Below are 14425 nucleotides of genomic sequence, written 5' to 3'. Positions count from 1 at the left end.
GCAGCGCGCATCCTTTTTTTTTGCGGGAAACTGTCCATATATTCATCTCCAATTATGGCAGTATAACGAACACGAGAAATAATGAAAATTACATCCAGATCCATAGACCATCTAACGACGACTACAAGCACTGAAGCTCCTTGACCTCGTGTTTGTCATAAGATATTAGGGCTGGGCGGCAGTGCACATGCATTTTGTAGTGATCTGTTCCATGATGGATTAGTTCATGGTCTCGATTAATGGTGCCCAAGATTAATTATTGAGGTCTACAACTATACCCTAAATGAGAAACTCCAATAACTCATAATCTTGCATGTTTAAAAACTGTTGTCTTTTTTTCAGAATTTAAAATTTGTTGGAATTAACAATTTTGATATTTCACTCATATGGAGCTAGCTCCGCTTCTAGGAATGTCATGTGTAGCACAGCATCAACGGTGATTAATTAGCAAAGGGTTGATACTGATTCGAGCCAAGACTTTGCCCCCGCGTCTTACGGATCTGGCCGGCCGGTAGGCCACTTGTTTGTGTCTAATTAATTAGCTTTTTCAACAGCGTAGCTCATGGGTGGATTTTTCCTTTAAGACTGCCATCTCTCTCCTGGTGCTTACCAGCTCCTGATCTCTAGCTACACCTACGACCACACAAGAAAGAAGAAACACCTACTACCCAAAGGAGAAGAAAGAGAGAGGTTTCCAAGCACCATGGCGGACCGACTGGCGGTTGGGTTGGCGAAATCGGTAGTGGTGGGGGCGATCACCAAGGTCCAGTCGGTGATCGAGGAGGACGCCAAGCTCCGGGAGAAGGTGAAGCGTGACCTCGTATCCATCACTTTGGAATTCGAGATGATGCAGTCCTTCCTGGACGACGCCAACGAGGAGATGAAGAGCAAAGTGGTGAGGACCTGGGTGAAGCATATTCGCCAGCTCGCCTACGATGTAGAAGACTGCGTCGAAAATGTTGTTCAGCTGGACGACAAGCCGGTCTTTTGGCGCAGATTGCTGCCATCTTGCATGGTAGAGCCATTGCAGCTTGACCAGGCGGTCGAGGAGATAGAGCAGCTCAAGGGCAGGGTGGAGGAGGTCAACAACTGCTACAGGCGCTACAACCTCATCAACGAGTCTGTAGGGTCGTCCAAGCCGGCGGTCGTCATACATCAGCCACAGCCGCCAGTGCCTGGAGCATCAGACATGCTCTGCAAGGCAAGAGACGCCACCCAGAGGCGGCAGGGCACCTTTGGTGATCTCACTCGGTTGATCAGCAAGGAAGACAACAAGCTTCAAGTGATCTCCCTGTGGGGGTCAGCCAGCGATCATGGGACAACATCCATCATCAGGGAGACCTTCACTCACTCTGAAATCTGTCAAGACTTCACTTACCGCGCCTGGGTGAAGTTGATGCATCCTTTCAGTCCCTACGGATTCATCCGGAGCTTGATGGCCCAGTTCTACGCAAACTCTTGCAAAGAAGAAAATGCTGCAACTGCAGGTATGCATGTCCTGATGAAGATGGAGGCTGCCCAGGCACATCTGTTCAATGAGTTTAAGCAGCTAATCTTGGAGAAGAAGTACTTAATCGTCCTGGAAGGCCTTTCTACCATGGTAGATTGGGATACTATCAGGACTTTCCTTCCTGACAAAAAGAATGGCAGTTGTATCATCTTGTCCACACAAGAACCCGAAATAGCAAGCTTGTGCGTCGGCCACTTTTATGATATATTGGAGTTCAAAAAATTCTCAGATGATCATTCTGTTTGTGTTCTCTTCAAGGTAAGCCTAAAACACCAATAAGTAATGCTCTTTTCCCTTTGTAAGTTTGTTTTACTTGTATTTTTAACTATCAATTACATGAATAATATATATGTTAATGGTTAATTATATGTGTAGTTGCAAACATTTTTTGTTGTGCTTTAATGGTACTGTTCTTTCACCTGCAAAAAAAAAATGGTACTGTTCTTTTGGCCATAGCTTAATAATGTGAAAAATGGTCTAAGCTAGTGGTCAATGTTGAACTACAAAATACATAGATACCTTCATACAGGGTGGAGTAAGACGAATATGGTGCATGCATGTTTATGTCAATTGTCTAGGATCCTACCAAGTATTTTTTTTTATTGTATGTCTTTCTCATATTTATTAGAAGCTCCTATTTCACTTTGAAAATGTGGAATTGATGTTATAATGTTCACATAACCTTAGCGCCCGCTCAGCCCGACTCCCCACTTCACTTGCTCGCTTAACATTTTTTCCGCTTCCTCTCCACAGCTATCTTATAAAAAAGCCGAGTGCCATTTTTTATTTAGAAAAATTATTTAAATCAAAATATGTTCATGGATTTAAAAATCTTGGATTGTAAAATGTTGCAAAGTAAAAAACTAGAAATTTTAAAAAATGTTCAAAAATTTAAAAACTTTCACAAATCTGAAATAATGTTCGCAAATTATGTTCACAAACATAAAAAATGTTCCTGAACTTTAACAATGTTAAGGAATTTAAACAATGTTCATGAATTTTAGAAAATATTCATAGATTTTAATAAAAGAGCAACAATTTTTAATAAATGTTCGTTTTTGAGAAAAGACTCAGCCGAGCCCGAGAAAAGCTCAAGCCTTGCCCGACTTTGAATTAACAAAGCCATAAACCGAAATTGATGTTCATGAATTAAAATGGGTAAAAGAAAAAAGAATAGAGAGGAAAAACCAAAAAAAAAGGGAAAAAACAAACATGAACATCAACCAACGTCAAACACCCTTACAGGCGAGGCCAGTAACCCCACAAAGATAATCGGCGACGTGGTAATTTTGTGCTGGAAGACACGTCCATGCCTCTCATTCCAAATAGTCCAATCAATGACCATGGTCAAAGATGGCCTCACTTTCCTGTTGGAAATGTTGTCGCCTCCGACATGTGGTCCCGGCCCCATATATCTTTAGCAATGTTTAGCTTCTGCTTGAACCAAAACCTCTAGCCTGAAGCATGTCCACAATGTGCCCTTTTGATGTTTCACAATGGGCTCTACTATCCCATGAGAAGGAATTTGAACTGTATCTACCTGTTGCATTCTTAAGCACAGGGGATGGGAGTATGTCGAGGAATGCACTGGAGAACCAAAAAGTGACATCTGACCACGGGAGCATTGGTGCCCTTTTTTTATGTTCAAAAAACAGGTTTTTACAGCTTGAAAATTTCTAAATTTCTGTGTACATGCATATATAGCAGTGCAGTATAATGGGTCAAAAATTCATCAATATATGTGCTTGTATGTGAGATAAAAAAAGGGAGAAATTTCATGTAAATTGGGGGTTTTTTTTGTTGATTTTGGGCCGAAATTTTATCTTTTTTTGCGCACCATTCAATACACCGTATTTTTTAGCGAAATTTCACAGGTGCTTAGACCACATGCATGCATACTCATGCGAGGAAAAACAATTCTTTTCAAACTTTTGAGCACTTGTTTTGGGGTGGTAAAAAAAGAGCTCAAATATCCCCGTGGTCCAAAAGTCTACTTTGACCATCAATTTGACCAAAATGTGGGTTATGTATCAGACATATTATACCATTCAACTCACGTTAAAATGTACTCCCTCCGTTCGGAAAAGCTTGTTCCAAGCTTGTTCCTCAAATGGATGTATCTAGCATTTAACTTGATGGTAGATACATCCATTTGAGGGACAAGTTTTTTCGGATGAAGGGAGTAGTTTCTAACAATAGAATTTTTATGACATATACTTCTTCACCGGCGATGGGCGCCATCTCCTTCTCCTCCCCCTCCTCCATCGTCTTATCCTCCTTGTCCTAGCTTGACTAAGGAGAGCTCGGAAGTTGTCCCGCCGAAATGCAGGCCACGCGCGGGGACTCCCATCTGTGCACCTTGGCCGTGAATTCGTGGCGTTACCGCGGCTCTAGGCTCTTTTCACCACGCACAGTTGGCCCCGGCTGTTTAAACGGTGGTCAACGGAGGAGGAAGGGATAGTGCGCCGGCGGCTTGGGCGGAGGGAGATGGGGCCCGGAGGGGTAGTGTCTTGTGTCTTCGCAGTTCGGATTTAAATAAAGGGCGCTCGGGCAGGAAAAGAGGTGGATTGAATGTGGGCGCCCATAGTTGGCTTCTCGCTCACATCGTCAATGTGAGTGCCAGGCAGGCGTACTACTGGTCAGCCAAATTGAATGTGGTAGGAAGCTTTCTCATACGGTCACGCCCACTCTGAAACAGGATGAACGCGGTACAGAGAGAGAGAGAGAGAGAGAGAGAGAGAGAGAGAGAGAGAGAGGACAAGGCGGGAGAGGCGGCTTGAATGCGGGTGCACGGAGTTGGCTTCTGATACGCCGTGCTAGCGTGAATGCCGGCTAGGCGGACTGTCGGTCAGCCAGGTTGAGTGTGGTAGGAATCCCTCCCGCCGTCCTATCCTGCCACGTCTGCTATGAATCGCCATGAATGCGGCACGGATGGCGAGCGGATGCGGAGAGAGGGGTGTTCGGGTGGGTCCATGCTGTCAGATGTGTGTGTAGCCGCCGTCCATACTCCTCCAAACCCCCAAAAAACCCCACACACAAAGAAACAAGTTTGGTTCTGGTTTGTGGGATTTCAGATGCCCAAACCAGAGTAGACAATTTTGATGTTTGCCGTAAGATAGCAAAAATGCTTGGATTGTCTGGTCCAGACATTTAGGGATGATTTGATAATATGCATTGGAGTTGCCCTTAATATCATAAACTAGCATCATATGCATATACTGATTTATCGGTGCTACCCACTATGAGAGATCCTGGTGCTTAACTGCCTAATGCCTTGTTTGGGCTACGGCTGCGGCAGAAACGGTTGCAGGTCGGATGTAGTGCAAAAGTTGATGTGTGGAGGAAGTGGTTGTTATGAAGGTTAGTTGCTTAGCAATGTGGCTGCAAATAAAAGCGATTGCGAGCCGGTGCAAAGTTTGAAATGTCCCTAACATGTAGAGATCATTGTAACTTGTCTATTCTTAGTTAATAGCATGTTTTAATAATATTATTACTTGGAGGAACGTTCTCATATATGATGCTTCTCTTCTCGCCACGTGCATACAGGAACCACCGGTGGATGAAGCCAGACAAAGTTCTCCATCTGGAAAGAAAATGAAAGATGCAGAACAGTGGATGGAGGATAATCTCCTTGTTGGACGCGAATCTCAAATAAATGAACTTCGTAGGTGTCTTGCTGGAGCACGTTTCCCAAACTCCCAAGTGGTGTCTGTCTGGGGAATGGCTGGCATTGGGAAATCACATCTGATCAGATACTTGTACTTCAATAGGATGTTCCACACCAAGCAATTTCAAAAGTACAGTTGGGTGGATGTACCACATCCATTCAATTTAAGGGGTTTCTCTCGAAGCTTACTTTTGGATTTATTTTCAGAAGAAGACCCCATTAAACAATGTCGCGAGCTCCTTGAACAATATCAATGTCTTGTTGTTATCGATAATCTCAGATCTAAAGAAGAATGGGACTTGATACAAGCTGCCTTGTTATCTAGACGTTCATCAAGCGTTATCATTGTGATTACAACTGAAGCAAGTATAGCTAGCTACTGCACAAATATTGAAGCAAACGTGAATGTTCGTTGTCTAGACGATGATGCAGCCTTTGATCTATTCAGGCAAGAGGTATGTTTACAAGTATCATTTGTTTAAGGGAGTTTCTCACTAATTTTCTGGACAAGCCTTTAGACCATGTTTCAAAATTTTGACTACCACTGTTAAAATAAAATATTTTCTATCTGTGAGTATGTACTCCCACATTCAAATATACCTCTTAAACAAGCATATTATACCCATTTATCATTCACAATATACCACAGTTAATATGGGATGGAGGGAGTATTATTTTAATATACCACAACACATATTTCATGGAATAATACGTCTTGAGATTGACGAAGTCACGCAGGTGTCTCATAGTCGATGAAAACATCTCAAAATGCAAGCACTAGCGCCAAGTTTAGGACTTAACCCTGGTGGGTTGGTTCCACTACAAGAAACCGAACCATCTAAACTAGGCTTGCCAGGTTCCAAAAGTTTACAAACTGTTTAGCACGTGTCCTAAGCACGCATGCTCCGACGGGGCTTGCCTGCTCCTCTCGTTTATTCCCATATGTGCTTCCTTTCCATCCAAGGATACTGCCCTTTCCTATCTCCACCTCTCTTTACCGAAAAGGCTTTCACCCTGTTTTATATATAAAGCAACAACCAACATACGGATCGATACAAAACCACAACACAACACATGAACGCCCACACTCACCAAAGGCCAGATACATAGGTGCAAAAGACTTACAACAACCGGATTACTCGAAGTAGACTACAGAATGACAGTAAGCAACGACACTAAGGAACCGTCGGAGCCCTTCTCAGAGATACCGCGAAGAGGTGATGTTGAAAGTCGACAACCGCCAAAGCCCTTCCCGGAGATACCGCGAAGAGGTGAAGTTGAAAGTCGGTGAACCGAGAGCTCCAAGACGGTGCCTTCAGGAAGGACATGGCACCGAAGCGCCGTTGCCGCCCGATCTAATGATCTAGATTTTCATACAGAGCGCGACGAAGGGAGAGGAGTAACCGCAACGGAGACTTCAGGAAGATGACGAATTCCACGGGTGCCGCCTCCTTCGGCCTGGCCAAAGCCAAACAGGGTTTTCACCCCGGCAAGGATACTCCGCATTCACCGCCACAGATCGTCAAAATGCCAACACTATGGTGCCCACGCGGCGATGGTCGCTAGCCACCCGCACCTAAGCCGTGATCTCAGCCCACGAGCACTGGAGCTCCCACCACCCGGGCCGCCGCCCAGGGAACAAGACACCACATAGGCCCTCCATGGTTGTGAGCGATGAACCTACTGGCATGCTCCGACCGCCGACAAGGCCGCCAGTGATCGGAACAACCAGATCGATTAGGGAGCCATGAGCTTGGAGAAGAGGTGAAGCGGGACCAGACCAGATCGACGATCGGCACCCCTGCCGATGATGGGTGGCCCGGTCGCATCGGCGCCACCCATCACTCCCACTACCTCTCCCAAATGTCACCCCATGCGACGCCCAAACTCGGCTCTCGCTCTGCATCTGCATTGGGCATGGACCGGACCGGCTACCATGTGCCACCATGAGAGGACCCAGGAACATCCACAAAGAGCCGCTTGCCAACAGCCAAAGGTCGGAGCCTATCCTACCGCCGCCGCGAACCGCCCCAAACCACCACCGTGGACGGCCCCCACGCCATCGCAGCCGACGCAGCGCAATAACCTAGTTGGCCGCTGCCACCAACCCGAGCCGCCAGTTGGCGACCAGGGGCTAGATCCCGGCAGATCTGACCGGAGCAAACGAGCACCCTCCCCCACCTTCCCTGTCCGAGAATGGCACAACAGTAGGGAGAGCAACCCATCACCAGCCTCCTAGACTCGCCTATGGCCGAGTGGTCACACCCAGATGGCCACAACACTTACTCTCACACCGACCACAACTCATACCACCTGATGTGCAGCGTCGCCGCGCCCAAGCCAGATCGGCAGCCTAACCACCACCACAGGCACATTCCATCGCCATGTAGCCATAGCCGAGGGCGCATGCCACCATCGCAATTCTCCAGCACACCGCTGCCACGCCCTACATGTCGCACTGCGCCTCCGACCTGCGACGCCACCTCGCGTTGGATACCACCAAGCAGAGAGGGAGGAGAGCCCCGACACCGCCCATGATGCCCGGGCTTTTCCCGGTAACGCCCTCCGGCAGCAGCGAGGGAGACAGGATCGCCCCCGGTCCCTCGCTGGAGCGGCGTGGTAGGAAGGTCTCCACCTCTCCTTCACAAAATAAAACAAGAGAAGAAAATACAGAAGTACATGGAGATGGATCAGTGGGTATCAGAGATGTCGGGGAGGCCGGCCAAGGCGTCGGTGGCGCGGTAGACAGAATCTCGAATTGAGATATGGACGACACATGACTCTTACACAACATGCACGTCCACCGTGACTGACCCGCACAACAATAATGCCTCATAGAATGTGGCGGCAACGCGGCCACACACCTGCAGGAGTTGGCATTGGTAGCGTCGCCACATGGAGTGCATGGCCATAAACGGTATCCACGTCTGGGCCGCTAGCTACACCGACGGAGCTGTTACAAAGGCACAAACCCTTTCAACCCTAGTGTCGAACCCCACCCGCATCGACTTCTCTCCCGCATTGCAATACCACAACTGCAACAGGCTTCACCGATGTTGCCTCCATGTCTAGGTAGAGCATGCTGTCATGGGCCCCCGCTGATTCCTTAACTCTCCTCTCTCATGTAGTTCACCAGAACACACTGGTCACAGAAGGATGCCACACCCCAAAGCGTGTCAGAGCAGAGAGAGCGCAGAGAGCCGAGAGCTTGTTAGACAAGAGCAAGCCATCTTGTTCCATCTTCTCCTCCATTCACCTCTTCTCTCCCCATCGGTCAACAATTCCTCCTCACATCCTGATGGAGATGGCAAGTCAAGAGCAACAAGATATCGCCCACCATGAGGTGACCACCATAAGAGAAACAAGTGGATGGCGAACTTCTCCGGATGTGATGTACTATACTTCCAAGTCCAACAATAGCTGGTAGGGATGAACAGAATGGTTTCGACATCCAGCCTCAACCATAGGACCGAACACCTCATCATGGAAGGATATGAAGCTTCTTTATTCAACGCCACCATCACCGTCGCCAAAGCCAAGACGATGAACAACCCAAAAAGCTAAGCTACCAGGGCCTAAAACCTAAAGCTACACGATCCACAGCATGGATCCAGCGGCGCCCCTCACCACCAACGACCGCTGTCGGCGACGGAAGGACTTGGCGGAGAAAGAAAGAAAAGCGATTAGGCTGGCCGAGGTTGGGACAGTCCTCCTTTCGGGGGCTGCTTCTAATGCCCGTTTTGTACTAGTGTTTGGGTATCTAGTAATTAATAGTGCAGTATATGAGAGATTATAAAGAGGGTACAATCGAGGCATGTGTGGTATATGGGTGAGAGTACATACACCTAGGAGTATGGAATCATTTTCTATACTCTGGGAGTAGTGTCTATATATATATATATATATATATATATATATATATATATATTTTATGATGGATCTATTTACACACAGTAACATGCTTATATAATCTGGCTAATTAAATTGTTGTGCAATTCATATAGGTACTCAAGATGAATCCAACGTCCCCTTTAGCGCATTATCGTAACATGGAGTTAGATGATCTAATTTTAAAGTGTGGAGGCATACCCACAGTAATAGCTGCTATAGCCGGGCTACTGGCCCCATTGACGGTTACGGGGATGGACACTGTATACTCTTTGCACAGCAGATTCATGCATCATCTGGAGAACAACCCGGAGTTGGATGGTCTACAAGATCTATTACGTTGGATGCATTCCATCATACTTAATCCTCCAGATTTCCTCAAGCCATGTATTTTCTACCTGTCAATTTTCCCTCGAGGCTGCTACATTCGACGGAGGCGACTATTGAGGCGGTGGATTGCAGAGGGCTACTCCAAGGAAAGTGTGGACAGAAACGCGGAGGAGAATGCAGAGAGTTTCTTCTCCGAGTTGGTTCAGTTGAGCATATTCAAGCAGCTAGGCACCAGCGCTTCTACAAGGGTGGGATTTTACCAGGTCAACAGTTTCATTCGTGCGTATATAATCTCACGAAGCACAGAAGAGAACCTTGTCTTTGAGCTGGCGGCAGGTCGTGCCTTAAACACCCCAAGTAGAGGGCGTCACCTTGTTATACTGGAAAACTGGGACAGAGACAGGATTCTGTATGAGCGCATGCACTTCTCGCGGCTATGGTCACTCACAGTGTTTGGGAAGTGGGAGTCATTCTTCATCTCAAAAACTATGAAGCTGCTCCGGGTGCTTGATTTAGAGGACGCACAGGGTGTAACAGACAATGATCTTCACATGATGGTCAAGCTACTGCGTCACCTCAAGTTCCTCTCTTTACGAGGATGTCATGAGATCTGCCATCTGCCAAGATCATTGGGTGAGCTGAGGCAGCTCCAGACACTGGATGTCAGGCAGACCTCCATAGTCACCATTCCAGTGAGCATCACTGAGTTACAAAAGCTGCAGTACATTCGTGCTGGCCTCACCATACACGTTGCGTCTGCAGTTCCATCCAATAGCTGGTTCTGCAGACGCCCTCATCTTGTTGGTGTTAAGGTGCCTAGCGGGATTGGAAAACTCACGGCATTGCACACGCTTGGCGTTATCGATGTCGCAGCTTCAGGGCGGGTGGCCATTATTAAGGAGCTCAGGAAGCTCACACAGTTGCGCAAGCTCGGAGCATCTGGCATCAATAAGTACAACGGCAAGGGGTTCATCACGGCAATCTCAGCTCATGTCCATTTGGAATCATTATCAGTGCATCTCGACCAGGACAATAAGGGTTGCTTGGATGACATCTCCCTGCCTTGGGAGAACCTACAGAGCCTTAAGCTGTATGGGCTTGGAGATAAGTTGCCACAACCGAGGAGCCAGTTTACCAGGCTGAGGAAGTTGGCTCTGGAGATGGACACTTTAATGCAAAATGATATTGATTTCCTTGCCAACCTACCAGAACTATGTATTCTACGCCTTCGAGTGAAACAGCAGCTTCAGGGTGGTAGGCTCCATTTTTATGCCGAGATGTCTGGAGAGCAGTTGGACACCTTCGAAAAGGTGAAGATCCTCGAGATTGCTTGCTGCACCAGCGAGTTACATGTGACATTTGGATCAAAATCAATGCAAAATCTTGAGCTGCTCACGCTTGACTACACCAGTGCATCATATCAGCTTGCCGGCCTGAAAAATCTATTTGAACTGAAGCATGTCTTACTCAAGGGTACCAATGATGAAGCATTCAGGGCAGAGTTTGCGAGCCATCTTGCCAGTCATCCAAGGCAACCTGTCGTGAAGCTGGAGGCACTACCACGCTCGTCCTGAAGGGTCGACATTGTCTCTGTTTATTTTCCTTCATTTTTCTTTTACCTACCGCTAGCTTGCTTTGCGTAAAGACTTTGTACTCGGGGTCTTTTCTTCTTGCTGGTTACATGCACATGCATGTATGTTCCTTCGTAGAAATACACCATACTCTACCGGCAGTTTTGTATTTCTGCTTACCTTCATTGTGAGGTTGATGCTCATTTGTTCACAGAGGGAGTATCTTGTAATGGCATGATGATTATTGATACATACTCCCTCTGTAAAGAAATCTAAGAGCGTTAAGATCACTAAAAGTAGTAATCTAAACGCTCTTATATTTCTTTACGGAGGGAGTATCAATTATGGAAGCCTGTCATACATAACTTTTAGTTTGTCAATAAAGGGGGGACTGGTTGATTATAAGTACTGTAATTACTGTTCGTGGTCTAACCTCAAATGCTTTGTTGGTCCTTTGGTATGTACCCAGCATTTAGATGTGTTAGAACTGACGGACACCCAGCAACATTCATCATCTGTACAGTGAGACAAATCATGACTAGCTAGCTCCAAATACGTAAGACGGAACATGTTTAATTCGATCACTAACAATCAGCAGAAACTCAAAATTCTGGATACTGATTGAAAAAGGATATGTGAGCACGCCCACACTTTCGCTACATGACAAACACATCAAGGTTTGAATTCAGTTGCTTGCTTTGTCCTAGGCAAATCTTTGGAACACCTCCAGTACGGCTTCACTCTTGAGCTGCGTCGCTTCCCTCCTCCAGAGCCTCTTTCTCCTTTTGCTGATCCACTGCGCAGGAACAGAGTGGTTCAACATGAGTAATAAGTGAATGCACAACAGGAAACTGAGCTCAAAACTAACTGAACCAATCATCTACTGGTTACTCACATGCAATCTCCGCCAGAGCTTTCTGAGTGCGCTTCTCCAGCTTGTCGATCCTCTTCTGCACATCTCGTTTCAGGTCCCAGTTCGGGTTCTTTGGAGCGATGTTCCCGAAGGGGTTCTGCAGATAAATATTGTAGGTAAGTTTGCCTCATGAAAGATGAAAATATGTCACAGAATCATGGAGGTGAGATTTGATGGATCTGGAAATGTTACCTCGAGCTGCTTTGGCTCAGCGGCATCAGCAGCAATCGGATCTTCAAACTTGGGAAGAGACAGAGGAGCCACCTTACCACCTCGAAGTCGCTCATCATGAGGAAGGTAGTTTCTGAACTTCAGTGGAACCTCCCTGCATCAGAAAGATTACATACTTGTGAACAATGATACGCCGACCATTAATAAAGAGTCAAGTATGCTACATGTCATCAATTAATCCCATAAACATTTCACACCACGGACGAAGGGTTTGGGTATACTTGAAAAAAATCAGGACATCTGGCACTAACAATTTATGATTTTATAATCGACAACCCATTGACTGCTTAACAGATGTCAGGAAATGCTATCTCAACAATCTGAGATTATACATGGCAAGGGATTGCTGTGTAAATCAAATTCAGCTTTTATATTTAAATAAAGAATAACAAAGCATTGACGTGTGACTAAAATTCAGCTTTTACAAGAATGGCAAGCATATAACTGTGCAACAACAGGAACAAATTCAGATTTTCAGTCAGGTGCAGATGGAGATTTCCCTAAAAACAACATAAAGGGACTCGGCCAATTATTATACACAGAACATATATGTAAAATACAGAAGGCACTAAAGAAAGCTAGTACGTAAAAAGTTGTCTGTTCAATTACTTACCCATTGTCTTCAACCTCATCAGATTCCTTAGTGGGGCTAACGTTCTCCTTGGAAGCATCCTCGGGTGCATCCACAGGACCTGGCAATTCTGGTTGGACCACCTGTTCTTCTGTCATCCCATGTTCACCATTCCTAATGCAGCCAACGAACAAGAAATTTACCATAGGTTTACTGATAGGGACAATACACATTTACTTTTCCTAAATTCATACATTGTTCTCATGGCTCAGTCCTCTAGCTAGTAGTAGTAGGTCCTGAGGAGCAGCACAATAACATTCTAGTTCAATTCAGACCCAGATAGTGTTAGGAGTACAACATCAGGTTAACTTGCAAGAGCCCACAATGAGATATATTGTCATACAAATATATGGCGATTAGTTTGCACTCACTATCCTGCATTTATATATAATTTAATATCTAACGCATGAATATGTATTCAACGAACAAAGACCTTACAAACTGGCAACACAGAACTGAGACGTCAGCAGTACATTTAAAATTTGGATAACCTGAATTACTTTCAGACAAATGTTTGAGCATTCAGGTCCTTGTCCTATCTATGCCTGCAGTGAGTGGACACATATGGCACAAAGCCATCAAATCCTAATGCTAATTAACTTAAACATTGTGGATTTTGGTATGAACTAGTACGCTAATAATAACGATGACATTTGTCTCAATTTGATAGCTAAAGAGCAACGAACCAAAACCAATGCAACCAAAATCCAGAAGGGGCCATCGGAGCAAATGTTTAACAGGACACGGAGTTGTCTGCAAAGCTTATGAGAGGGGATCCCCCAAATGCATCTATGGTCATACGCTCTCATCCATCTTCGTTCGGCTTTCCTGCTAGTGGGTAATCGCAGACCCTGTAGCGCAGGTGAGCGACTAGGGGTTCTGGAGACGGTCCTGGGTTCGAATCTGATGGCCCACACACTGACTCAATTTGCTGTAAACAAAAACTCTAAGCGGCCAGCTAGAACCGGCACAAATTCTCCAAATTAAATGCTCCCAGAGCATTCTCAGCCTTTTTTTTCAAGGGGCGCGAGCATTCCCAGCTGTGCTACGATGGGCTTCTCCCTGCTCAGCGCATACCAGCCAACATACAAACGAACTCCCTGCTTCAGTTCACTCCCACTCGAGCAAAATATTACACTAGAAAGCCGAGAGGCGGAGCCGTGGCAGCTACTTACGGCACAAGAGCGGGTGGAGGAGAAGGGAGGGGGAGAACGTACTGCTGGTCCGCGTCGGGGGCGGCGGCGGCGCCGTCGGGCGTGGAGAGGAGCTCCTTGGCGGCGCGGAGGGCCTTGAGGCGCTCGCGGCGGGCGGCGGCGTCCTCCTCGGCGCCCATCCCGACCTGGCTCCGGCTCCGGTCGACTCGCCGGGGAAGCGGGCTGGGCTAGCTAGGGTTTCGTCTCGAGATTTTTCCCCTCTCTTCTCCTCTCTGCTCGACCCGCCGCGTGGTTCGATTCGCTTCCGGGAGGAAGAAGAGGAGGACGCGAGCCTGCGCGCTGGTTGGGCCTCAGAGCCTCGGACATTCATTCTTGCTGTGCGGGCTGGGCCGTCTTCTTTACCCGCCCCGGGCTCCCGGCCCAGCGGCAGTGGAAAACAAATGGAAATTTAAAATCCTCCTTACAAAAAAAAATATATATATATCAAATTTGTTTCAAACAACTCAACTCCCTCCGTTTCTTTTTAGTAT

The 14425-nt window shown here is 46.6% G+C and overlaps 2 protein-coding genes across 2 annotated transcripts; one reads left to right on the top strand and one right to left on the bottom strand.

Moving 5' to 3' along the window:
* Positions 1 to 523: 523 nt before the first annotated feature.
* Positions 524 to 11318, top strand: LOC109747143 (disease resistance protein Pik-2-like). The gene is made up of 3 exons (XM_020306234.4): positions 524 to 1768; positions 5057 to 5632; positions 9182 to 11318. Exons 1-3 carry the CDS (start codon positions 704 to 706, stop codon positions 10967 to 10969), a joined length of 3429 nt encoding a protein of 1142 aa, XP_020161823.1. The 5' UTR covers positions 524 to 703; the 3' UTR covers positions 10970 to 11318.
* Positions 11319 to 11484: 166 nt separating this feature from the next.
* LOC109747145 (uncharacterized) lies at positions 11485 to 14247 on the bottom strand. Its single transcript, XM_020306236.4, has 5 exons — positions 13959 to 14247; positions 12724 to 12855; positions 12072 to 12204; positions 11862 to 11976; positions 11485 to 11762 (listed from the first exon to the last, which is right to left on the bottom strand). Exons 1-5 carry the CDS (start codon positions 14072 to 14074, stop codon positions 11704 to 11706), a joined length of 555 nt encoding a protein of 184 aa, XP_020161825.1. The 5' UTR covers positions 14075 to 14247; the 3' UTR covers positions 11485 to 11703.
* Positions 14248 to 14425: the final 178 nt, after the last annotated feature.

Source organism: Aegilops tauschii, chromosome 7 (assembly GCF_002575655.3).
Source record: "Aegilops tauschii subsp. strangulata cultivar AL8/78 chromosome 7, Aet v6.0, whole genome shotgun sequence".
Lineage (NCBI taxonomy): Eukaryota > Viridiplantae > Streptophyta > Magnoliopsida > Poales > Poaceae > Aegilops > Aegilops tauschii.
Note: the sequence above shows the minus strand (reverse complement) of the source record. Positions and strands in the feature narration are given on the sequence as shown.

Excerpts from the sequence above, each read along its gene's own strand:
- LOC109747143 (XM_020306234.4), top strand. The coding sequence starts at position 704 with ATGGCGGACCGACTGGCGGTTGGGTTGGCGAAATCGGTAGTGGTGGGG. Across the intron at positions 1,769-5,056 it reads CTGTTTGTGTTCTCTTCAAG|GAACCACCGGTGGATGAAGC; the intron begins GTAAGCCTAAAA and ends ACGTGCATACAG. Across the intron at positions 5,633-9,181 it reads TTGATCTATTCAGGCAAGAG|GTACTCAAGATGAATCCAAC; the intron begins GTATGTTTACAA and ends CAATTCATATAG.
- LOC109747145 (XM_020306236.4), bottom strand. The coding sequence starts at position 14,074 with ATGGGCGCCGAGGAGGACGCCGCCGCCCGCCGCGAGCGCCTCAAGGCC. Across the intron at positions 12,856-13,958 it reads GCCCCCGACGCGGACCAGCA|GAATGGTGAACATGGGATGA; the intron begins GTACGTTCTCCC and ends TGGCTGCATTAG. Across the intron at positions 11,977-12,071 it reads CTGAGCCAAAGCAGCTCGAG|AACCCCTTCGGGAACATCGC; the intron begins GTAACATTTCCA and ends ATTTATCTGCAG.